General features: G+C 47.8%; 1 protein-coding gene across 1 annotated transcript; it reads right to left on the minus strand.

The window, feature by feature from the left end:
• Positions 1-222: 222 nt before the first annotated feature.
• On the minus strand, positions 223-22,860 carry LOC119440735 (uncharacterized). The gene is made up of 9 exons (XM_037705620.2): positions 22,618-22,860; positions 19,895-20,079; positions 18,640-18,889; positions 16,380-16,553; positions 14,675-15,018; positions 12,655-12,846; positions 3,658-3,871; positions 2,896-3,168; positions 223-467 (listed from the first exon to the last, which is right to left on the minus strand). Exons 1-9 carry the CDS (start codon positions 22,858-22,860, stop codon positions 243-245), a joined length of 2,100 nt encoding a protein of 699 aa, XP_037561548.1. The 3' UTR covers positions 223-242.
• Positions 22,861-24,486: the final 1,626 nt, after the last annotated feature.

Genomic DNA, 24,486 nt, shown 5'->3' on the forward strand with positions numbered 1-24,486 from the left:
TCTGCTAGAAAAATGACGCAAAACAAGAATGTTTTTAATGTGGTGTTGCTGAAGAAAGCGACAACAAACGATGGCGCCAACACGGCTGCTGTTTCCGTCAATGATTCCGGTTTTTTCGTATTTCGTCAACTGTAATGGCGGTCACCGACGGACTGTTTCCTTTTACCACTCCCAGCTGGTAACCCTGTACAAAGAAACCATCACTGAGATAAGCATATGCCACCTCTTTTTCTTTACTCGCCCTATCTCGTTCGGTTCGAGTACAGGCAGAGGTTTGGTGGGCTCATGCGAGAACCGCGCCAACAGCCGAAGGCTTGTGCGAACTTTGGCGAGCTCTTCGCGATGAGGTTGCAGCGGTAGGGGGCGCTCGGGTCTCCCTTGGCACACGATCCCGCGCAGGCAGACACGAAGAAGAGCATGTCCTCGCTGAGGAACTCCAGCCCGGGAAGTACAAGCGGCTGGCCCACCTTCACGGGAGAAAGCAACTTAAATTGTGCATAACTCATCGATGATGACTCTCAACGTAAGCGAACAGCCGAATGCTTCTAGCTGTTCGCTTTAACAAAGCCATGATGTGCTTTCAGACGTATATTACGTATATTTGTTGCAATGCGAATATTTAGGTAGCATTCGTTTCACAGCGTAATTCCATCGAGAACCGAACCGCTAACCAGCACATTTGTGGTGGCTGTCTGGGTGGCTATACATACTCGTATGTATAAGCCTCTTCGTCAAACATGTGTCGCCGACGTCGAAGGCGACTGCCTCCTCCACTCCCTTGGAGCTCTTTCCCTAGCCGCCACTGGGAGAGAGAGGGCGGAAGAAGAGAAGGATGGCGCTTTCCGAGCGCCATCCAACCACAGCATCTAAGACACCCGAAAGATCTTGCACGACAGCGCCAATGTATTGAAGAGCTATAATAGTTGGTGTTTGGCTACGAACGCACGCTGCAACTCGGTTACGCGAGACCACCTGCCCTTTACATTGGCGCCTGTTTATCGCCGGTCAGACTTCGCTCACTACCGACGGCAAGTAGGATTGCAAGCGCCAAAGCTACCTCGCTGTAAAGGCATGCAAATACAATTAACAGATCCAACTCACTTCATCTGATCTACGTGGAGAGGATTTCTGCAAACGGTTCGATTACAGTTGTAGCAAATAGACTGAGAGTGCGTATTTGCACATACTATGCAAATAGAACGTGCAAACATAGGCAAATATATACACCGGTGACCGGGTGTTAAAAGTTAGGCTTTAAGGAATTTCAAAAAATGGCCTGTGGCAGCTAGCATAATTCTTCTCGTTGAACTGGGTTATTCGAAGAGGCGCACGTTAGTAGCACGAGAAATCGAAACACATATTCAACTAAATAACAAAATCTCACTAATTAACTTCTTAGTTAATAGCTTCACGACACATAATTTACGAATTGTAGCCGGTGAGTATGCAGGACACATTCACTCGAAATGAATTTCCAGGATGACACCACAATCGAGATATTATTTCCCAAAGTGTGGGACGAAATACATGGACGTTCCAGTTACTTTTGTGCTTCAATCTATAAAGCAGCATTCTGGTAAAAAAGTAAGTGGCACAACAGTGCATTTTTTCGCCGAGTTTGATGGCGCATGTCTCCAAACTGATGTCATTCTGGAAATTCATTGAAAGTGGATATGGTTGAAAAGCTCACCGGCTACAACTCCTAAATTGCAATATATGTCGCAAAGTAATTCACTAAGAAGTTCATTAGTGATATTTTGTTAATTAGTTGAATATGTGTTTCGATTTATCGTGCTACTAATGTCCTCCTCTTCGAATAAGCCAGCTCAACGATAAGAATTATGCTTCCTGCCACAGGCAATTACCAAAAATTCCATAAAAGTTAATTACGAACAGCCTGTATAATCACCGGTCAGAAAATTGGGCTGCTGTGCTGGAAGACAGAGGTTCGATCATGTTATCGATCACTTATCTGGTTATACAATTACACTTATTAGCTTCTAGCATTACTCCGCCCTATGCAGGGTTATTGCAGGACGGGAATACAACAAATACAAGAAACAGACAAAAAGGTAGTGAAACATTAAAAAAAAAGGAGAGTGAGCTTATCGCACGAGCGCTTCCACAAAATCTGACAGTGCCAATTCATGAACAGAACCGGGTAACTTGTTCTAGCATTCGACAAATCGCGGGAAATACCTGTGTTTTAAAATGTTAGTGCTCGCAAAGAAAGGCTATACATTGAGGTTGTGACAAGGTCTTGTTGGAAAATCACTGGCATGCGCGATGTAATCATCAGCGGATGGTCGACAACACGAGTAAACAGTTGAGTGTAATAGCGTCATGGAATCGGTATGCCGCCTGGTGCGTAGATGAGATAAATTGAAAGAATTCATTGCGGACGAGGGCGATAAATCATGATCATGTTGAATTCAAATGAAACGAACTAACTGCCTTCGTTTGTACCGATTCTATTTTGCTAATATCGCACACCTTATATTGTGTTTATATCGCGTTAAGTGTTTTATATATTAGCAATTTAATGTATTTTTCTGATTTAGATAAGGTCCGTATTAAGTAACCTAATTTCTTTGGGGTTTAGATGTAAATTGACCAATATGCCGGGACCATTTCATGTTCTGTGTGAAGATAATTGGAAGGTATTTGTACGCCTGTGCCCAGAGAACTATTGTAATGTTGAAAGCGTGCACATGCTGTGAAAGAAAGCAGCTGTTCGTAAATGACACTGCTATGGTAATTTGAATGATAATTCCGTGTAGAGCCACATATTCGTATTGCAGTACATGCTATAACGGATATAACGAAATAATTGTGGTTGCCTCTTCAACTTCGCTATAGCGAGGTTTTTACATTTCCTCTTCTGTTCTTGCCTACCTCAGAGTGTCGGTCGACGAACGCGGCTACCACTTCGGTGGCCAGAACCAGGCGAGCCCAGTCGCTGTTGTCTCCTTCCCTCGCGAAGGCGACTCGAGGCTCCAGCGTCTGCAGGCACTCAAGCCACGAGCGGTTGAGCGACGCTCCGCGGAGAAGAGCGGTGACCACTTGGAGCGCGAATCCGCCGTAATTGAGCGACGGGGGCGCGTCGGCGCCGAAGCGCGGAGGGAAAAGCCAGGTTAGAGGAACGCGCCTCTTGGCGGTCGCGGTCACCTGCGGGCACGCAACGTGTATTAAAAACAAGGTGTGCGAGTTTGTCGTCCACAATTCTGTCCAGTATCATGGTTTGTGTACCGGCAACGCATAAAATGGTGCGAAGAGGAACCTCGTCTGCCAATGCACACTACTAGTACTACAATTACTACTACTACTATTACTACTTCTACAACTGCAACTGCTACCACTAACTATATACTACTACTACAAGCACCACTACTGCAGCGTAAGCAATTACTAATATAATTACTACTACGAGAACTACTACTACTACAGTAGCAACCTGCGCCACTATTACTACAAGTGCTACTTAGAACTAGAACTTCTACAGCTATTAAAATAACTTATTACGCGGCGGATGAGAGGAGATGAGCGGCCACGTTTATTGACGAGGGCGGCCTGGTCTTGTACGCGGGCGTGTTCACGACGGCATTTTTTTTTTTTTGAGCAGAAAAGGAGTTAAGCGAAATGCATGTGCCAACTCGCCTGCACTTGTGGACTCCCCGGGGGCGGAGGAGGGTAATAGGAAACGGAGTCCCCGTAGGCCACGCTGAGGAGCTCCTTGCTGCGGATTTGAGAGAGCGCAATCAAGTAGTCTTCCAGGAAGGACCGCTCTCGGTAGTCCTCGCTCACTCGCAGGTCGTCGTAGAAGGCGTCCAAGTCGCGCGTCGTGGGGAGGGGCAGTGTGAATGTGGCCGCTCTGGGTGCATGCGTGGGTGTCGTTGAGCAGATATTTTCAGTTCAGTTCTGAAGCCAAGTGTTACGATTTTCGCATAGAATACAATAGTCGGATAGAAAAGCTTGCTAAGAGCAGGCTCTGGACTTGCATTTCGTTTATTTTCGATGCGACCACTTTAATAGAATTTTCGCTCAAGTGCTACACAAAAACAGGTAGAGAGAAACTGAAAGCGAAAAACAAAAACTGAAACCAGTGTGAATAAAATCTATGCCAATAAAGAAAAAAAAAGGAAAGAAGAAATGTGAGCATTATACGCCTATGTTATGTTACGTAACTTCTACGTTCTGTGGCTGCTTTTCGTTTAGGTTTCGCTCATATCCCATTCAGTGTTACCTTTTACAGCGAAGCTGTTAAGGGCTCACTATTCGATGGTCGCGTCCGGATGTACAAAAAAAAAAAACTCATTGGCCATATGCTGTATGTACGGACGAAAGCGCGCGAGGGACGCCCGCTTTCACGGAGCTCGAACGCACGGCGGAGAGCAAACATGGCTTCTTCCTTCGCGCGAAAGGCCGTGGTGGGAAGCGAGGGAGGGAGGTATGGGAGGCGACGTTTATCTGCGGCACCAAATGCCCATCTCGCGACCGGGCGCGAGGGGAACTAGCGACTCAATGTCCCACGCGAAAGGAGGACAGCGGGAAGGGAGTGCGGGAGGGAGGGGTTACGGCTTCTGCTCTGCCAGCAAGTTGTACTTTGCGCGGCGCCGGGTGGTTGCGCGTATCGTATCTTGAAAGTGATGTGCAACACGGCTGCTACCTTTGTATGCGCTGTGCTTTCGCCGCTCAGTTCCCGTTGAAGCGATAGACCGCATGAACCTTCGCTCGCAGCTGCCGGCGCGCTTGCTCACGCCAACGTTTTGACAGCGGTTGTGTGCGGTCACACAAACAACGCGCAGAGCGTTTTGCCCGTGTTCGCACCGACCGCGGGCGGCGTTGGTGACGTGTTTATGAAGAACGTACCAACCATTGCTGTACACCCTACATGGCGGTGTACCTTAGCAACCATAAGGCCATGGTCGCTGTCGTCACTAATTAAGTGAAAACCACCGGATCATATATATTTCTCATTCTTTAATAGTTCAAATATCCAATTACACCATCACATCTTAATTGTCATAATTGGAAATACATAATTTCCACCATAGTACAGCTTCGCTGGTCTTCCATCACCCCAGTGGAAGGGCTGACAGTTCTTTCTGTAGATTTCTGTTATCTATATTTTTGTCGGCTGTTGTTTCTGAGCCGTATGGAACCATAGGTTTCGACAAAAATAAACCAGTTTTATGTTGGTGGCGCGTTTTTGTCCCCTATCCTTCTCTTGTGTTCGTGTTGGAAATTCTCGCTAAGAGGGTTACCATGCAGAACAGGACTATACTATCCGTCAAATTTACTACATTTTGGACAGTTTACTTAGGAGTTTTTTTTTTGTTGCTCTAGTACACCGCGAAGTTTTGGTCGGCTCAATTATCAATACCGTAATGTCGCAGAAGTACTCGGCGTCGAGTAAATAGATCTCTTGCAGTGTAGAAATACTACGCTTTTGTTCGGTAATTTTTCTCCGATGGCAACTTTAAACACGGTTTCCTCAATATAAAAAAATCAACAACCCTTAGGGCGTATTCTTTGTTGCACAACGATCTTCGTCATGTACTTTGCGCGCTTCTCCTTTCTTTAAAGCTGCGCACCAGGTGCACTATAAGGAATTTAGAGACACTTGCCTCCTTACGTGCATTGAATGCGGAAGCGTTGTGGGCGTGTCGACTATATCGGCGTCCTTAATATTTCGACGTCCATCTCACGTGACATAGACACATGACGTCATCACTTGATCACGTGACCTTCCAATTTAAGGTTCTTGGTGATCTCTTGGTCATGTGCTCGAATTAGTCCTTTGAGCCCGGCCGTCGTCAAATGAGGAGAGGACTTGCAATCGGAATTTTCAGCATGAAAAGGAACCGAAACTGCTTGTATTTTTCCCCCCATCGTACTATTGGAAGTACTAGTGTCATCGCCATGGTTAGTAACGTGACCCGTATTTGCATTGGTGGCTCACCCCCCAAAACTAACTTTTCCCAATTCCAACATAGCGTTGACCCACCTTCGAAACCGACCGCGCCCTCTCCCAAAATTGACCTGGCCCACCACAAAAATTTCGGTGGCCCACCCTCAAAATTGATTTTACTTAAAGGGGCCCTGAACCACCCCTCGGGCTTAGTGAAATAACATAGTTCGCGGGTAGCATACGTGGTTGTGAACATCTCAGCCAAGTTCTGCTGTCGTACGCGGTCCGTGGAGCTCGCAAGCAGAGCGCGAATTCACCTTTTTCTCAAATGTTCTCGTTTAAAAAACCCCATGATCCTCGCTCTTTCATGTGTGCTTTATTTCGTGATAAAGCGCACTCCAATACGTGGTTGATATTGGTCGCTGCGGTCGGCTACACCACGGCCGCCGCGAGGAGCCTCCACTAGAGCGCTGCATGGGCTCGGGCCCGGCCCGGCGCGTGGGCCCGGCCGGGCCGGGTAGAGGAGTTTTTTCACGGGCTCGGGCCGGGCTCGGGCACGGCGTGTGCTTTTTGACCCGGGCCCAGGCCGGGCTCGGGTTTTTTGACGCGGGCCCGGGCCGGGCTCGGGCTTTCTGCGAGTTATTCTCGGGCTTCTCAACTCTGAAAAACATGTATTTTTCGGTCTTGGGCCGGGTTCGGGCCGGTTTCGAGTCGGGCTCGGGCCGGGCTCGGGCTTAAGGTAAAGGGGTGGCGGGCCGGGCCGGGCGGGTAACGTAGATTATTTCCGGGCCCGGGCCGGGCTCGGGTCTCGCCATAAAAGTTTTGATCGGGCTCGGGCGGGCCGCCCAATGTAAAAACGGGCCCGGGCCGGGCCCGGGCCGCAAAAATCGGCCCGTGCAGGGCTCTAGCCTCCACTAGTCCAGTGGCTAAGCGCACTGCGGCTGTCTGAGGACAGCCGCGTATGACTTACGTTTAGCGCGGCGTAGGCACTAAATCTGAAATTTGAACTGCGCGCCAGGGTGACCTCTCGGACGTCGCAGTGACGTCACCACCATAGCCTTCGCAGTGCAAGGCTTTGAAGGAGGAAGGGGAGCAAATTGGAGGCCGTGTTTGATTGCCGATAACTCCACTTCTGCTGAACGCATTGAAATGCTTTTTGCGGCAAAGTAATTCTGAAATAGCCTATTTTCACTTCGAATGTCTTTCTCCACTTCAATAAAAAGTGGTTCTTAATAAAGCAAACCTTTCTAACATTTTTTTTAAATCCTTAGATCAAAGTCGCAAGTACAGTGCTCACGGATTGAAACGCGACAGGCAAATTTTGGGTAGAACTCTTTTTCTGTGCAATTACTCGAGAGTACCATGCCTTGTTGCTTCGAATCTGGTCACGAAAGGGGACTTGGACTCTGATCTAAGCGTACGAGTCGAGATTGCGCCAATGTCACACAAACTACCGACGGTGGATACAAAAGCATGCCCATTGATTAGGCGTAAATTGTAGCGTTTCAATCCGTGAGCACTGTCCACTTTTATCGTACAAGCATGAACTACCTAGCTCTTTGAGATAGTTTGGCGCGAGCTTCTTTTACGCCAAGAATGCAGGAAACTGATATGAATTATTATTATTATTATTATTAGTAGTAGTAGTAGTAGTAGTATTGTTGTTATTATTATTATTATTATTATTATTATTATTATTATTATTATTATTATTATTATTATTATTATTATTATTATTATTATTATTATTTGTTTTGAAAACATATATACACATGACAGGAAAGGGAAAGCTAGGAGCAGGCTTATAGCATTTACGTAATAGTGCCTCTTCCTCTTCACAATCACAGTCTCTCTCTCTCTGCTCCACGAAATGTTCGATTCACATAGACTGCAAAACAGGAAAAAAAAACTTTTTTAGACGCATTAAAGGATTTTAAGGTGACTCTCTTGATTATGGGACATCGCAATTATGGATTTGGTAGTGACATGTCTCAGCGGTCATTTCGGAGCAATTCGGCTGCTTCATAGGTAACACAAAATAATTACAAACCGCTAATAAGAGCATAGGTTGGTTCCTAAAGGGATTTAAGGCGGGGAGGGGGGGGGGGGTGAGTTGGTTGCTGCAACCCGCATTCATGCTTGAAACGCAGATGTGAAAAAAAGAAAAAACAAAACAACAAAAGAACCCTTATACAGAGGGAAACAAGTAGACTGGACGAGCGCCAGGACATTAGGACGAATTTGCCGCAGTTATAATATTTGCCCTAACAACTTTAATGTCTTACAGGGCCTCCGAGTTACTGCCCCAAGCGCACTGGGGCTTCAGTTAAAAGATTATATATATATATATATATATATATATATATATATATATACGTAACGTCTTGGGGTATACATTTAAGGAATATTTGACTTTACACCCTTTCGGAGGGGGTGGGGGGTATCGCTTCATCGTTAAGACGTTAAGAGACAGGAAGAGAGCGGTGTGGATCAGAGAGCAAACAGGAATAGCCGATAATTTGACATTAAGAGGGTAAAAATGGAGCTGGGCAGGCCAAGTAATGCGTAGGATGGATAACCGGTGGACCATTAGAGTTACAGTATGGGTACCATGAGAAGGAAGCGCTGTCGAGGATGGCAGAGAACTAGGTGGGGTGATGAAGTTAGGAAATTTGCAGGCGCAAGTTGGAATCAGCTAGTGCAATACTCGAGTAATTGGAGATCGCAGGGAGAGCCTTCGTCCTGCAGTGGACATAAAGAAATAGGCTGATGATGATGATGATCTCTTCATCTGTTTCCTATCTTGAAAACTCAGCACTCGCAACTTACCCGCCAAGAATGCCATAAGTGATAATCGCAAGTGTAGAGCGCAAACGTTAAACCTGGACGAGATAAGCGACAAGGACAAGCGCAGGACTTCGCTTGTCCCTTTTCCCTTGTCTCGTCCGCACTCTGCACTTACGATTACAAATCGCCAACTTGCTCGATCAGCCATCCTGCCACAAGTCACGCTAATAACGTGCATGCCATTCGTGAGCACCGAAGAAAGCAAACGTACACAAGGTAGATGTTTATTGTGGGAGGATAAGGTAAGCCAGAAATGGTATAAGAGTGTACAGCTTCACAGTTCGCCTTGCCGTGAACATGCATGTCATTTAAATTAAGTCCCTAACGTTTCTACGTCTCAATACGATTAAGTCAAAAGATTCATGAATGAATGAATTCCGGGGTTTCCCGCGCCAAACTCACGATTTCATTATGAGGCATGCCGTAGTGGGAGACTCCGGAATAATTTTGACCACCAGGGGATCTTTAACGTGCCCCCAATACACGGTACACGGGCATTTTTGCGTTTCGCCCCCATTGAAGTACGGCGGCCGCCGCGGCCGGGATTCGATCCCGCGACCTCGTGCTTAGCAGAGTAACGCCACAGTCACGAAGCCACCGCGGTGGCTTAAAAAAAGATATTCATCGTATTTTCGTCTCTTTCCAGCAAGGACAGGGGTAAGTGCCCCCAAGCTTCCTTTTCCCCTCTTCTTAGCGTCTGTCCTCGGCGTCGTTATGGTTAGCATTGACTTTGATCACGTTAGGTTAGCCCTTGTGGGTTAGCACTCGTGGCTTTCATCTTCTGGCCCGCCGTGGCTGCATAGTAGCTATAGTGCTGCTCTGCTAAGCACGAGGTCGTGAGATCGAATCCCGGCCACGGCGGCCGCATTCCAATAGGACGAAATACGGAATGGCCCGTGAACCGTGCTTTGGATGCAAGTTAAAGATCACCAGGTGGTCGAAATTCATCTGGAGTTCCCCAATACGGTATGCCCCATAATCATTTTGTGGTTTTTGCAAGTAAAACCCAGAATACAATTAAATTTTTTCTCCTTCTTAGGCATCTGGCGCGTATGCTGCATATCTTCAGTCATGTGGTGACGACGCCCACCTCATCTTCCCTTTGCATCCGCGTTTCCGTCGTGACATTGCCCTATTGATAGCCAGAACAACGGAATATACTCGTTTTTACAGCGAAACTGTTAAAGGCTCACTCTTTGATGGTCGCGTCCGGCAATAGAAAAAACTCTCATTGGCCGTATGCTGTATGTGCGAGTGAAAGCGCGCGAGGGCGAGGGACGAGCGCTTTCACGGGGAGTGAACGCACAGCGGAGAGCAAACGCGACTTCCCAGTGGAAGAGGAGCGGTGGGCGAGGAGGGCATCGAGGCAACCTAGACTGTTGTCGGCGGCGGCGTTTTGCCCGCTTTCGCACCAAACGCGCGCGGCGTTAATGACGTGTTCATGAAGAACGTGCCAACCTTTGCCGTACACCCTATGGCGGTGTACCATAGCGACCATAAGGCCATGGTCTCTGTGGTCACTAAATAAATGAAAACCACCGGATCATATATATTTCTCATTCTTGAATAGCTCAAATAACCAATTCCACCATCATATCTTAATAGTCATATTGAAAATAATTCCCACCATAGTACAGCTTCGCTGGTCTTCCATTTCCACCCCAGTGGCAGGGCTGACAGTTTTTTTTTTCTTCTTTTTCTTTCGATTACGTGCAATAGGGGGTTGAAGCAGGCTGGAGTTATTTTATTCCCCATTGAGCCTTCGGTCCGGCAAACAGCGACATTGTAAACTTAGGCCCAAAAAAACTGAACTTAGGCCTTAGCAAAAGTAGCATTTCACAATAGGAATAACCATTATGGTTGCTAGCCGGCGCTCATGTCGCTCTGCTGTCGTGCTGGTCAAAAGCGCTGTTCCTCGCCCTCATCCACCCCCCCCCCACCCCCGTATATACGTTATATAGCCTGGGCTCCTCGAGTGCGTCACAAATAACTACGTCATTTTTCACGCGCCCAATAATCTTGCTTCAAGTCCGAATCCGCGCTGCACTTTACGCGCGTAGCATTAAAATGCAACATCATTGCTTGCTGCGCTTTCCATGATTTGAGGCTCGGTAGCATAATGACTGGGTCGACAGGGAGAAATAAAAACATGTCAAAGATAGTCTTTAAATTCTTGAAGGGGTACCTTCCTGATTAAATTTAGCTATAATTTTCCGCCTCGAGTGTTTGGTTTGATGTTCGAGTGAAGTGTAATAATGCTAATGATTTTTAGGTTCGTTTGTTCTTCGCATTCACGAGACCAACGTCTGATCAGTAACGTTCTTTTGTACACTGGGATTCACACCGATAATACAGACCAAGGATTCGAATGTTACAGCACGAATCACGCTTGACACTTCTCTGTTACCATGCGTGCATTGCTTTTTCCGTAGAGTTTCCTAGAATAATTATTAAAGCGAACTCTCTGGCACAGTGATCGTTCAGTCGTTTGGGAATGATGGTTTGTACATGAATTTGTACGATCTTCGTAGTTGTGGATTGAGACGTTCTTGCAGTTTGGTTTGTTACGCTCCACCAGCCTTCAATGGTCTAATTTTCAAAGCCATGTCTACTTCTCTAAATGTAGAAGGCACTAAGACTCTGCGAACATGCAAGTTGGCCACGAATTGCAGCGGTACCGCTTATCGAGGTGGCCAAATCGAAACGTGCCAAGCATCTCAACGGCGCTGGCGGACCCGCGATAAATTCGCAAGGAGGCTCTGTACGGCTTGTGAACGCATGCGACCGTCACGTAAGGGTTTCAATATCGGGCTTCTCTGCTAGAGGTCTTGTGTTCGAATCCTGCCGTCGAACAGTTTTAAGTCATTTTTAGTTATTTATAACGGAGTCCTTCGTTGAATATCACCAGTTTGCAAAGCCACGAAGCCGTGCAAAGCCACAATGACGAAGTTTAGCCAATTTCACGCACTAACCATCACTCTCGTGCTGGATTAACCACCGTGATTGCAGCTCGCGTAGGCTCTAGCACCACAGTTCCCTCTAGTAATTATTGCATTAAACTCTCTGGCTCTTTCGTTGCGCTGGTCACCGTTTTTCACCCCATTACCATTATGCAGTTATCGCTCGTTGCACCACACGCCTCCATGTCCGCGAAATTTCATCAATGTTGTCACTAATTCTATAGCGAAAGAATCTTGTCTGGGGAACCAGCGCTGGCCTCGAGGCGCTGCGTCAGTTTGAATGCGTAGCTGGAATATGATGACACCACCCGATAGGGAGGCACGAAAATGGTACGACATTTTTTCTGATAACAGACGCGTGCCTTCATCAAGTTCAATTCTTTAAGCGTCTAGTGAAGCTCGGGACATACATACCCATACCTAAATAAAACATGTTGTTGGGCTATTTGGTACATGCTTCACACAACGAAAAAACACTCAGTGCACCAAGGAGAAGACGGACGAAAGGAAACTTGCGCACACAAACATTCATGCCCGCCGGTTCCCACTAAGGCCAGAATCAAGACACATGCAGCTCAAGATGAAACGTGAAATTATTGACGTGAAATCGCAGCACGAGCTGCTGAAAACTGCTTCCTCCGCTCACTAGGCTGCGTGTTACGGCACTGCTGCTGGCACGCAAACGTTCAGCGCTGGTTCCCCGCAGCGCAAGGACTTCGTCCGTGAGTTTAAATTTTTGACTACCAACGATTGTGCTCGCCGCCATCGTGATTCGAATGTAGTTTGTCGTTCAGATGCCACGCTCTCACAATAAAGAGCCTGCCAAATGTGAGCCCCCAATAGAGAGTTAGGTTCGTAACTCGGGCTTCTGACGGTGTTTTTTTTTTTTTTTTTTGCAGTTCGTCGTCACTACGAAGTGACAATACGCTCACTCACTGGGCGCGGACTGCGACTCCGTGCACCTTCATGAAGCTGACCAAGGCCTCGGCGACACCTCTGAAGGTGACCTCAGCCTCCCGCCAACCGTTGAACAAGTCCAAGGCTTCCATGCCCGGTATGACGCTCGGGTAAGGCATGAGACGGAACACGGCCTCGAAGCAGGTGGCCTCAGCTGTACTTTGCGAAAACCTGGGGAGAGAGGAAGCGGAGGAAATACGAAGAATAGACGAGAGTCGCGTTTGCAATGCCTTGACGCTAAAGAGAAATGCACACTAAATAGAACCACCCAAGTCATTTTACGAATGATTAAGTGTTACTTAAAAACTTTATTTTCGCTATGTTCGCGGCAACTGCAGTTGATTAATCAAAAGAGAAAATGGAGGTCGGAGTTTTAATTTATGAATTTCAAGGACGAAACACCAACACGTGCAGTACGTAATGTGTGACGTCAAATTTCAAGGTAGTTTGCCGTATTTGAGCCATTGTGGTTAAATGAAAATTTCTATAATTGCCAAGTTCAGCCTTCGGCTGTTCGGCCCAGTGGCCACGGCGTTGAGGAGCTGAGCTCGAGGTCACGGCTTCGAACGCAGCAGCCGTAGCCACATTCCGATAGGTGCGGAATGAAAAAAATATTTTGGTACTTATATTAACGTGCGCGCTAAAGAAATCCAGGTTTTCAATATTAACCCGGACCTCTTGACTACAGAGTGCCTCGTAATCACACATCGGGGTTAAGGCACGTAAAGATCTCTATTTCAATTCTCACGCTATAAAAATTCTTGACTTCACAGCAAACAACTACTGAGCTCTTTCATGACTTCACATGAATTCACATGATTCACATCGGCTACTTAGCATGGTGCCGTGGATTTCATCCCAGGCCACACTGGCAGCACTCCTGCTGGAGCTAAATGTACAAATGCTCCCACAACTAGCTTTGCGGGCCCCTTAAACGTCCCCTCACCTGGTTTCGCGATTTTAACCAAAGAGTTTAGCGCATACATAACGCGATGACGATCGCGCCAGCAAAGTATTTCGCCACTGCGCGACTGCGAAAACAGTTGAAATGTCCAACCATACGCCACGCACCTTCCTCTCCAGGGAGCCGCGCTCGCACCCAGAGTGTCGAAGTCACACTGCCTCATCGCCGTGTTTGTTTTGTCACTCAACCTGACCGAACATCTAATGAGAAAAGCGCTACACCAGATAAAAAAATGAATAAAAGAAATACGAGAAAAAGAAAAAGGAGGATGGCCTCGACATCCCTCGGCTTCAGTAGTGGGGAAGGAAGGGAAAAAAGAGCGCTTTGAAACGTTTTGTCGAGGCAGAGGGAGAGAATGTCTCCGCCGGCAAGGACACTCGCTTCCTGGGGGCAAGGTAGCAGGACAGTGGATTTCTTCCATCTCCTCCGATAGTACAGCGTTCTGAAGAGCTCTTTCGGTAAAACGCTCCTTAGACGGCGTTTTACAGCTTCCAGTGGGTAACCAAGATTTGCAGTCGGTTTGCATGGTGAGGGGGCCCCCTTTGAAGAAATCCCAGGTGGTCAAAATCACTCTAGAGCTTGACAATGCTGATACTCTCGTACTCCGCGAGTTAGTTTAGAAGGTTATACCTTACATTAATTTCCCGCATTTCCTCCATCGTAACGCGGCCTCAGTACCAGGAATAGAACACGCGACCCCACGCTCAGCAGCACAGCCGCTGTGCCATAGTAATGTGCAGCGAGCATTTGCTGTTTCATTGCAAAACATGGAACAACCGTAATTCTAAGTTTTAGAAATAGCGTCCCCTAGCGGATTTTGTGTGCCCGAAACTCTAACTCGACGAAGGTACGACTATTGCGTTTTTTTTTTTAATTTTTTGAACGCCTGCCTACAGCTTGCTTTAACTTTGGGTCGGCTATTTTCCAAAACCTTTTAATGTCGGGTTAACGATAATCGGGGAAAAAGAGGTTCTCGATTTTGGTTAATTCCGAACACATCAACCTGTCAGCTTTATATAGGGTGGGATTACTCACTTCTGGTCGGCCAGTGGAACCAACTGACGCACCAGCTCCCAGGTCACGTAGGCTGTTGCGCCGGAGGGTGGCAGATCATACGTCAGAAAGTCCAGGTAGCCAAGCACGGCCGGATGCCCCACGGCCACCTCACTGATGTTGTTGATTGCCAGCGATGGCGGCCACAGGGAGGAGCTGCTTCTTGGCATCAGGGTAACGATGGCATGATAGTGGCTGGGGTCATCGTCGGGGATGAGCGCGGTCATAGCAAGCACGACCTCTTCCGTGGTCGTGATGCGATGCGCGATTAGGTCTACATTCCCGGCTTGGTGCACATTCTCGTTGGTGTCGGTGCTGTTGTTAACCTGTAATAATGATGGACGGGTGCTGCTGAATGCATAAAGCTTTGCCACGTCTTCTGATAACCGTGTTGGCGGCATTGATGGTTTCGGCTAGGTGAAATCACTTTTTTTCCCTCGAGTAGAACGTATTTCTCGACTATAATTGGCGCATACCAAAGCATGAAACTGAATCGTTAAGAGACAGGAAGACGACGGTGTGTGTTTGATAGTGAATCGGTGTAGTTGATGAACTAGTTGAGATTACAAGAAAGAAGTGGTGTTGCACAAGTCTTGTAGTGCGCATCGCAGCTAAGTAACCGGTGGTCTCTAAGGGAAACAAAACGAATGTCAATGGTAGGACAAATGGGGTCGACGATGGCAAATAATTAGATGGTGTGATTTGGAGAGGAAATTCGCAGACGTATGGTGGAGGTACTAGTGGTACGAGGGACACTAACTGGAAATAGCTGGTGGAGGCCGTGGTCGTGCAGTGGCCATACTATAGGCTGAAGATAATGTTGGTTGTGGTCGGGGTGGTTAATATAGTGCATGACCGAACGAAGGAACGAACGAAGAACAAATGACAACACCTAAATTCAAAAGCACGCGACAAAAAGTAAGTGCACATACAATCGATTCACACATCGCTCCCTTACGGCGATACAACGCAACATTAAAAGCGGCGCGGCGTCAGCGGCGACTCCTCTCGCGCTCCGGCAGCCGTGTGGCAAAACAAGTATGCAACAATTGGCGGCCGAGTATTAAGGAAGTGAGGCTTACATCCTGCCACCCATCGTTAGAAACGAAAATGACCAGAACGTTGTATTGATTGCAGGATTGGTCATGGGGCTTTGTAAAAAAATTACCAGAGGAAACTGTAGCGCTTGAGTGTAGCTAGCTGCTAAGTATATGGTGGTTTAAAAACATGGGAAATATTGGAAGCACGTGGATTTGGCTTAACTTCTGTCCTTCAGTCTTCAAACGAATGACGTTGTGACTTTGCAAATTGAACCATTAGCAACAAAATATTGCATTACAAAGGCAAAATTTCCAATAACCATGCCTCTGCGCTGAAATTTATTGCCTTCTTGCGTCTGTCAAAATTTTTTTCTTTCAAATTTAGAAAGATCGTCCTTAATACGCGACACCACAAGAACGTCCGAAGCCACAAGGATGAAGAATAGACAAATCCATGTATTAATCATCTTCCGCAATTGTAGCTGTGTGGTCGCAGTGCCACAGTTCGCTCGTTTAATTTTTTAAGAAGCTTTATGCTGTCACGTGCTTCGCTGTTTATTTGATGTTGCGTGTTCAGGCCCTTGATCCCAAAGGTAGCCTGCAGCGAGTAATCAAGAACCGTCACCACTGTGTTACCCCGCACTTACCTGCACCAGAAGTGCGTTGACGTATCTCTTGACGAACTTAAGGTATGTTAGATCGCGGCGCATGCGATTTCGCTCGCGCCGCCACGGTTCAAGGTCAGTGCGACGGCCCATGGACAGCAGCGGTCGGCCATCCTTTCGCCGCCACGTCGGGTGCCGATGCAAGTCGAACAGTGTCTGCCCGAAGCCAAGGAAGGAGTGCGTTACGAGAGGCGCGGTGACAGTCAGCCTAAAAGCTCGGCTGTAGATGCTAAACGTCCGTAAATAAAATGAACGTGCCAAAACATATAGGCAGAGTCCCTCTGGGTGATCGTGTTTTGGCATGTTACCCATAATTATCAACCCTAACAGATACTTCTCTGCGTCTTAGTTTTATGGCACGTATTTAATCGTCAATGCAACATTGTCACTGTATATCAGCGCCTATACTTGTTTAGTTGGGATCGGAGGATGAACAATAAATCGTAAAGCCTAAGAGCCTACTACCCGGAGGAATGGCTAGAAGCCCGGTTAGCTTATCTTGATGGCTCGTTTAGAGATTGGTTTTGTTGAACTATGGCTAGGAGAAACGCTATGGCGTGGGGTTTCGGATTCATTTCGACTACTCGGGAGTTCTATACCGTCCCCCTAAATCCAAGTACACTATGACGTTTTTGCATTTCGCCTCGAATCAAAATGCGGACGCGTCCAACGGGAACCGGACCCGCGACGTTGTGCTCAAGATAGGGCAGACTGATAATGTCTAACCTCCTGAAGCGCACAAGGGCTATGACGTATTTCGTAGCAGAGGGGATCCCAGTGCTTTAACGTGCACTAGAATCTTGGCGCACCAGCGTTCTAGAATACCTCGGGCTCGGCAGTATAGCCATTGAGCTACAACTACAGCCAGTGAGCTATAAATGCAGGTTGCCGCAGCGACTCCAGCAGAGGTAATCGACGTAGGACGACATTCTAACCTCTCACGGTCTTCGCCCTTCAAGATGGGCTTTAGACAATTGGGTAGACACGGTATAAAGGACATACTTTAGAAGCGAAGCTTTCTCTTCCTCTTTCCCCACTCCCTCCCGAAATCTACGTGAGTTGGCTGTTGTCTTGCAAGATGGGTCACGAAGGGTCAGTACTCGATTGCTATCCTCAGGGGCGACGTTATAGTAGTGGTTCGCTGGTGGGCTCAATACTACACAGTACCGCTTCTTAAACGACACTTTGTATCTTCTTCCCAATTTGCGGCTGCTGGCTTCTGTGTTGCGCAATGCGCCGGTTCAAGAGGTAGCGCAAACAGAGGTTGCCCAGGGAAGCCAGTGGTATTGTTGGCCAGGCTCAGACGCGAGCTTTAACACAAATAAAATTGGGGCAGAAGCTTGTGGCAAGTGCCGAGAAAGAGGCTTAGATGAACCGCCGGTCGCTGGAGGAACGTCTTCGATACACAGTAAAGCATGGTTCAGGAATCGAAGGGATGCTGGCTCGCATACACTAAGGGGAGTAGCCTCGAGCGCCGGCTATATGAGAACCCATGATCGGGGTAAACATCTCGCCTATAAACTTGAAGCGGAGCAACCTCGATGCGCCGAAAAAGACGTCTTGGAACGCGAGCGCACGCTTGCTCGTAATGGTGAAGGGGGGTGATGTCGGTATTCGATGATGAAACAGCAGCGGTGTCTCACCGTGTCGTTTTACAGCTACGAGCAAGCCCTTTGAGAAATTCTGCGTACAGGGTGAGTTTGTTTCGGTGTGTAGTGCGCGCGGTATAGAATGGTTTGTGTCGGTCGTGTCGCCGGTGTTGCAGCAGCGCAAGTCTCAGTTGAGTTAGATGTTGCGGTATAAACATGTCGAACTTTGCCGCATACGTCCTACATTGAAATGGTTACTGAACAAAAGCCTCTCTCGAAAGCGCCAATGAAAGTAGACGATTCTCATAGCGCCTGGGGACCGCGTAGCGTTCATCTAAAAAAAAATCTGCCACCTAAAGAGTATAAAACGGTTTTGACATTTGACGGTACGGGTCATCGTGATACCCAGCGATTTTGGGTAGTTAAATATTACTAGAGATGAGAATCTATTTCTGCTTTTTCGCTTACAGCTTATACATATCAGAGTTGTACGTCTTCGTTACCTCCATCACGTAAGTCAAAACACATTGTTTAAAGCGCAGGAAGTAGCGATCAGAAGTAGAAAGTTTTATGCGACTCATACTAAGTACTCATGAAAATGAGTATATCTATTCGTTTCTCTGTGGAAGTGATAAGAACTCCTGTGGACTCACCTTCAGGTCGTAATATAGGTCGAGCTTGATGGCAAGCTCGACCGGGTATTCGACGTCGGCAATGAAAGTGCCGAGGCCCAGGTCTTGTAGAAAGGTGGCCAGGGCATCGGCGCGGTGCTCCATGGAAGCCTCGAGGCACCGGCTATAGAGCACGGCGGCCTTGGCCGAGCTCGACGTCACCTGGCCACGGCCCAGTGCACCCTGCTGGTTATTGGTGGTAGAGGGCTGCTGGTTTGGTGGCATCTTCAGTCTACGTCACATGTGTAGGTAAAATTAACCATGATGTGTCGCATAAAATTATTATCTACTGCAACTAGCGTAACGTTCCAAATCATTGCCCGAAATTTAGACAGTCCATTCAGTTTCAACGTACATGTCCAGGAATTTTCGGACGTTGGCCCTTCGGCTATCTGTGGAACATTATCGCAGCGCACCAACGTAAATCAATTAATTATATTATCAGCATTTTCAAAGAACTGTATTTCAGAAGGCAGCTTGAAATTCAAAAAGGTTTAGGTAGCAATGTCGAGAGAAAGCCTGAATTTCGAAACTTTCAGGTATCAGTGTCGACAGAGTACACCGGCCCTTTTATTAAATAGCATATTCACGGCGCTTAGCCGTAACACCTTTGCTGCGTTGTAGCAAAATATTGGCCCGGATACAAACACTGCTATAACGGGGCAGAAAAGTACGAATCAGTGCCGTGAATACGCATGCTACAGTACAAATTCTCGTGCTCGCCACAGCTGCTCAGGTTGGCCAATAAATGATATCGTGCTGTTTTGAAAGCCCAGTGTTTAGTAATCAGAGGCAAATGCTGAAACCCCTGGTCTGGTGGGAATTGTATTTAAGTCAACATTTTTGTTTATATTAATGTAAGACTTGGAGACGAAACAAATTATACAATTGTAGATTCTGGAGTTTACTTCAAAAAAAAAAAAAAACACGATATGAGTATGAGGCACGCCGTAGTGGGGGGACTCCAGAATAATTTTGACCACCTGGGGATCTTTAACGGGTTCCTAGTGCAGAGAACACTGGCTTTTTCTGTATTTCGTTCCCATCAAAATGGGGCCGCCGCGGCCGGGATTTGATCCCACGACCTCGTGCTTAGCAGCGCAACACTATAGGCGCTAAGCCAACAGGACAGGTTGACGGAACAAATGGAGGTCAGCGAGCGAGCAAGTCAGCAAACGTCAATGTGTGTGAGGGTGTGAGCGCTTTCACTAAAGATCTAGGTGATCTGATTTCTCACCGCTTGCCAACGTGGTCCGTGGTGTTCGCGCGCTGAGCGATGTGCCTTAGCCCGGAGCGTGCGTGCCACGTCAGCAGCGCCATCTGCCTGTCGTGCGTGGTGGTGAACGCAGGCTCCTGCAACCATCCCGAGCACACGTATGCATACAGGTTGTCGCACGGGCTCCCACGCTGGTCCAGTGTTTCCTGCAAAAAAAAAAAAAAGATTGGCGCGCGATATGCTTAAATGAACAAGGCCTCCGGGATCAGAGACGTATAGCACGCTGTCTCGAAGGCCATCAAAATGGCGTTCACGTGTTTACGTTTGCCTATACACGTGTTTTGGCACCAAGACAACTAATGAAGCAGGAACTCATAGACTGTGATGACTCAGTAGCTGCGCCGCGCTGCTCCCGAGCATGATGTCTAATGTTCGGGACCCGAGTGGCATGACGTAATATAGACACAGAAAAAAAGAGCTGTCTAGGCTACATTACTTTGTTTACACAAGCGAAATTACGAAATTTGGTCTACGGGCCGGCCTCGTTTAACAACTTGTATTTGCCTAACAAGGCCTAGATACGTTTACATCCACGACCGTAGGCGAAAACAGTAGAACATTTGAAAGCACACGCGCGTGAATTGGAAGAGAGGCGGGGTCTGCTACCATCGTAGCTAAATTAGCAGAACACACCACACATGGTGCTGAAGTTGCGGATTGGGCTTTAACTCGTCGTTTCACGCATTTTCACTTTGTTTACCTTGTTTTCTGGGTGCAATTAAAATAAAGATTTGACTAGTACATATTTAAGGATAGCGATAAAATGAGGGACCGTAAAAATTAAACTTTCTTAAATTAAAATTAATGGTTCTGTTCTCGATGCTTTCTCTCGCTCTAGTGTGGTTTCTACAGAGCTTGCCGTTTTAGGAATTGCAGTGTCAAATGGCTTGTAGTCATGAGCACGGAAGCTTTACCCAATTCCGCTGTGCAATCTAGTTTGCACCATTTCATTGCGCAACGAGCTTTGTACAATTATAAAGAACCATGAACAGGATACGCCGATTCTCGACGAATAAACATAGCTAAGCAGTGTTGTACTTGGTCACTTCCGATACTAGACGCCTCCGGAGAACACCGAGTACTGTAAATCACGCAGCAAAAAACACCCTTCACAAGGCCAATCACAGTACACAGCTGTTATTGCAAGTCTGACAGACAAAGATGTTCGTCCGCAACATATGCAAGGTGTAGCTCCATAGGGGCACACAAGACGAGAGCCGTGTCCCCGTCCACTTTCGTCTTGTGCGTTTCGGTTTCTCTGCCCTGTGAATAATGGGGCCATGACGTCAGCTGCAGCGAACAAGGTAAGCCTTAGCCTGGAGCCGAAGCTCAGAGAAGAAATTTGTTTTCGCTGCGATACTCAAGGAAGGCAAGTCTCCATGTTTAGACTTGGCTCCAACCTTACACTGCCCTTGTTCACCCACTGTTGGTCAGCGCAGCACATGGCCCAAGAGCTGTTCGCAGTTAACGATGGTCAATGGGCCAGGGTCCCAGTGCAATCGTTGTTTCTAGTATTGGCATGCGTCGCGCTTTCGAAGACAAGGACACAATAAGGCTCGTTCTTGGGGCCCTTTCAAGTATACTGCATGTATTTGTCATTTTTAACAAATGAATCTATTCTTGAAATTCCTGATGTGTAGCTGAACAGAGGGAAAAGGTGACCCAGGAAGTCCGGCCTACGTTTCATAGGTGGGCCTATTTTTGTCAAAGGCGCCTTTAACAAAGAGAGGCCAAGTTACCGAAACGTAGGCCAGACTTTCTGAGACGCCTTAGTCATGTTTGCAACTTTTATGCCACAGTGTGCTATGCCACATATAGGCACCATTATTGGTTTTGGATGTGCAGCTAACGAATTCTGCACCGACCTTGCAAAAGGTTTGCAGTTTTATTGCGATCGCAATTCTATGGACACTCCAAGTGGATTTCTGCCGTCGGTGTCGCCGTCTTCGTTGCCGTCACCGTGAGGTTCCGTATAAAGTCCAAGGGCGATAAAATCGTCGCCGCACACTGTATATGCGCGTGAAAGCACGTGAGGGACGCACGCTTTCATGCGGAGTGAACGCACGGCTGAGAGCAAAGGTGACGTCCTCCGCTGCGCGAAAGATTGTGGGGGGATCGGAGGGCGGGAGAGGGGGGGGACGACGTTGTGCTGCGGCATCAAATGCGTATCTCGCGACCGGGCGCAAGGGAAAGTGGAATCTCGCGGGCGAAAGGAGAAAAGCGGGTACGCAGTCCGGGAGGGTGAGGGTGCGGCTTCTGCTCTGCGAGCAACTGCGTACTTGTACTTCGCGCAGCGGCGGGCGGTTCCGCGCACCGTATCTTGAAGCGATCTGCAATACAGCTCCTACCTTCGTATGCGCTGTGGTTTCGCCGCTCAGTTTCCGTTGACGCGATAGACCGCACGAACCTTCGCTTGGTGCTGCTGGGTCGCTTGCCCCTGCCAGCGTTTTGACAGAGGTTGTGTGCGATGATCGAGTGTGATCTATTAACATTTGCGTGTGCGTCCTGACACCATCCTTGTTAATTCAGTTAGTAAGCGAATATGTCCAAGTTTATACAGCAGATAAAACTACTGTCCCTACTCCGTATAGCTCTCTACTAATTTCCTATAGCAATTGGTGCTTCGCCTGTCAGGCGAAACTGCAACTTTTTTGTTATAACAGCCACAATACGCGTGCACTCGCCTTCAGCATGGTTGCGGTCAGGCGGCAGGAGGTGGAGTTGCACAGTTGCGCGGCCCGACGCGTGAAGCGCTCGGCCGCGCTTGCGCCCCCTCGTAGCCGCAGCGGCAACCCGTAGTGGCTACCGGTCAGGACCAGCAGCACGGTGGTCATCACCACCACCAGAGCCAGCAGGCAGAGTCCGATGCGCTTGAACAGCGCCTGGTGCTCGGGACTCAGCCGAGGCTGCGTTAGCCGGAAGTCCATGACTGCGAACAGGAGCGAGCATTATATCAAACAGCTCACTTGAGGTAGCTGAGGCAACCGCTGCTATGTCATTGGGTGTAAGGTAGAAACAGGAAAAAGAACCGCCATGGAGTGTAAAAGTAATAGTTTTTTTACACTCTACGAGAGTGTGAAGATTTGTAGCGATGGATAGGACTGGGGCACCTCGGTCAGCTCATACGGGCGCAAGGATCGGACCCACATAGTCGCTGATGTTAGTTTTTACCAGGGGCCGATTCCTGGAAACGTAATACCCGTGCGAAATAATTTGATCGCAGTTGAAAATCTTCGCGAAAGTGTTGGCATCGTAGGTTGCGGCACAGGTACTTATCAAGGTGACAAAGATGAAGTTTCGCGCAAGTCGTCACTCCTATAGCTATGCAACGCGACGACTTACCGCGCACCACGTGATTTGCCCGAAGCTCTAGAACCGTGAGTAAATAATTTGAGTACGGTGAACGGTCGATAAACGGGTCAAAGTAAGCCGAGACAGACGGACAAGCGGCAAGACGGGACAAGACAAAGGAGGGCTTGCCCCGTCGGTCTCACCTTACTATGTCCCGTCTATCGTGTTTCACCGTACTCAAGTGCGCATCTCCAACTGGCCCTAAATTCAACTTTGGTGAGTAAATAAACACACAATAAATAAATGCTTTGCGAAAGCTGCCCCAGTTTTGTGCGAAACACCGCAGCGGCTGTCTAAATGCGCTCGGAGCTTATGAGTGGTGCCGTCGCATTATGGCGACGGGCAGAGAAAACGCTTCGTCCAAATAGATTTACGTTGACGTTAAGAAAACCAATGCGTGTCAAAATTATTCCGCATCCCTAAACTCAGCAGTACTAATCCCCCCTGCCGCAGCATTGGGAAGCAAAAGGAAACCCATGTCGTATAAGTTAACCCGGAGCCCTCCACAACGGCGTCCCCAATAAACTACTTTGCAGTTTCGCTACGTTGAACCTCACTATTTGCCATTCTAAGGTGTTCTTGCTGTGCCGTTAGGCCTATCTATAAGAATCAGCTCATACGTATAGAGAATTACGACGGTGTGTCAGCAAATTGCCCTTACACTGCAGATGGACGGCGATGGAACAGCATAATCCAGCCATCAGTTAACAAATCTGTGCAGGAAAAATGACCTGACCACTCCGACAACGTCTCCTCTAGAATGCTGCTTCTCGAGCGAGTTGGAATTGCAATGTGCTATGGGTTGCGCTTTCGAAGCCACAGCCACATTAAGGCATGCAGATACCGGCTTGCACACGCTCGCGTTTGTTTACCTGCGTGCCTTATCGTGTCCATGTCTTCGAAAGCGCAACCCATACCAGCGTCAACTCGCGCACGTCGCAGAAGCAATTGCCTTTAGTCACGTCAATAGACATCCTTCTGTCTTGGTCAGTGTTTGGGGCTCTTCCTAAACAAGTGTTTCGTGCGGAAAAGGAAAGCAGGAAGGAAAGAAAACTAGGGCTTTGAAAATGTCACGGAGCTTCGCCGTGCTGGCTTACCCGGGCGCAGATTGTTCTTCTTCTGGCGTGGGCACGCGCGAATGCGCGAGGACACTGCCCACGCGGAAAAATCGTTCTTCTTCGTCTGTTTCAAATTTGAGATTC

The sequence above is a fragment of the Dermacentor silvarum genome, chromosome 1 (assembly GCF_013339745.2).
Source record: "Dermacentor silvarum isolate Dsil-2018 chromosome 1, BIME_Dsil_1.4, whole genome shotgun sequence".
In the NCBI taxonomy this organism is placed as follows: domain Eukaryota; kingdom Metazoa; phylum Arthropoda; class Arachnida; order Ixodida; family Ixodidae; genus Dermacentor; species Dermacentor silvarum.

What these genes read in the sequence shown, in the direction of transcription:
- LOC119440735 (XM_037705620.2), bottom strand. Translation starts at nt 22,860, where the DNA reads ATGGACTTCCGGCTAACGCAGCCTCGGCTGAGTCCCGAGCACCAGGCG. An exon ending in TGACCGCAACCATGCTGAAG is followed by an intron (nt 20,080 to 22,617) that starts GCGAGTGCACGC and finishes TTTTTTTTGCAG; the next exon opens with GAAACACTGGACCAGCGTGG. An exon ending in ACCTATATTACGACCTGAAG is followed by an intron (nt 16,554 to 18,639) that starts GTGAGTCCACAG and finishes GGCTTCGGGCAG; the next exon opens with ACACTGTTCGACTTGCATCG.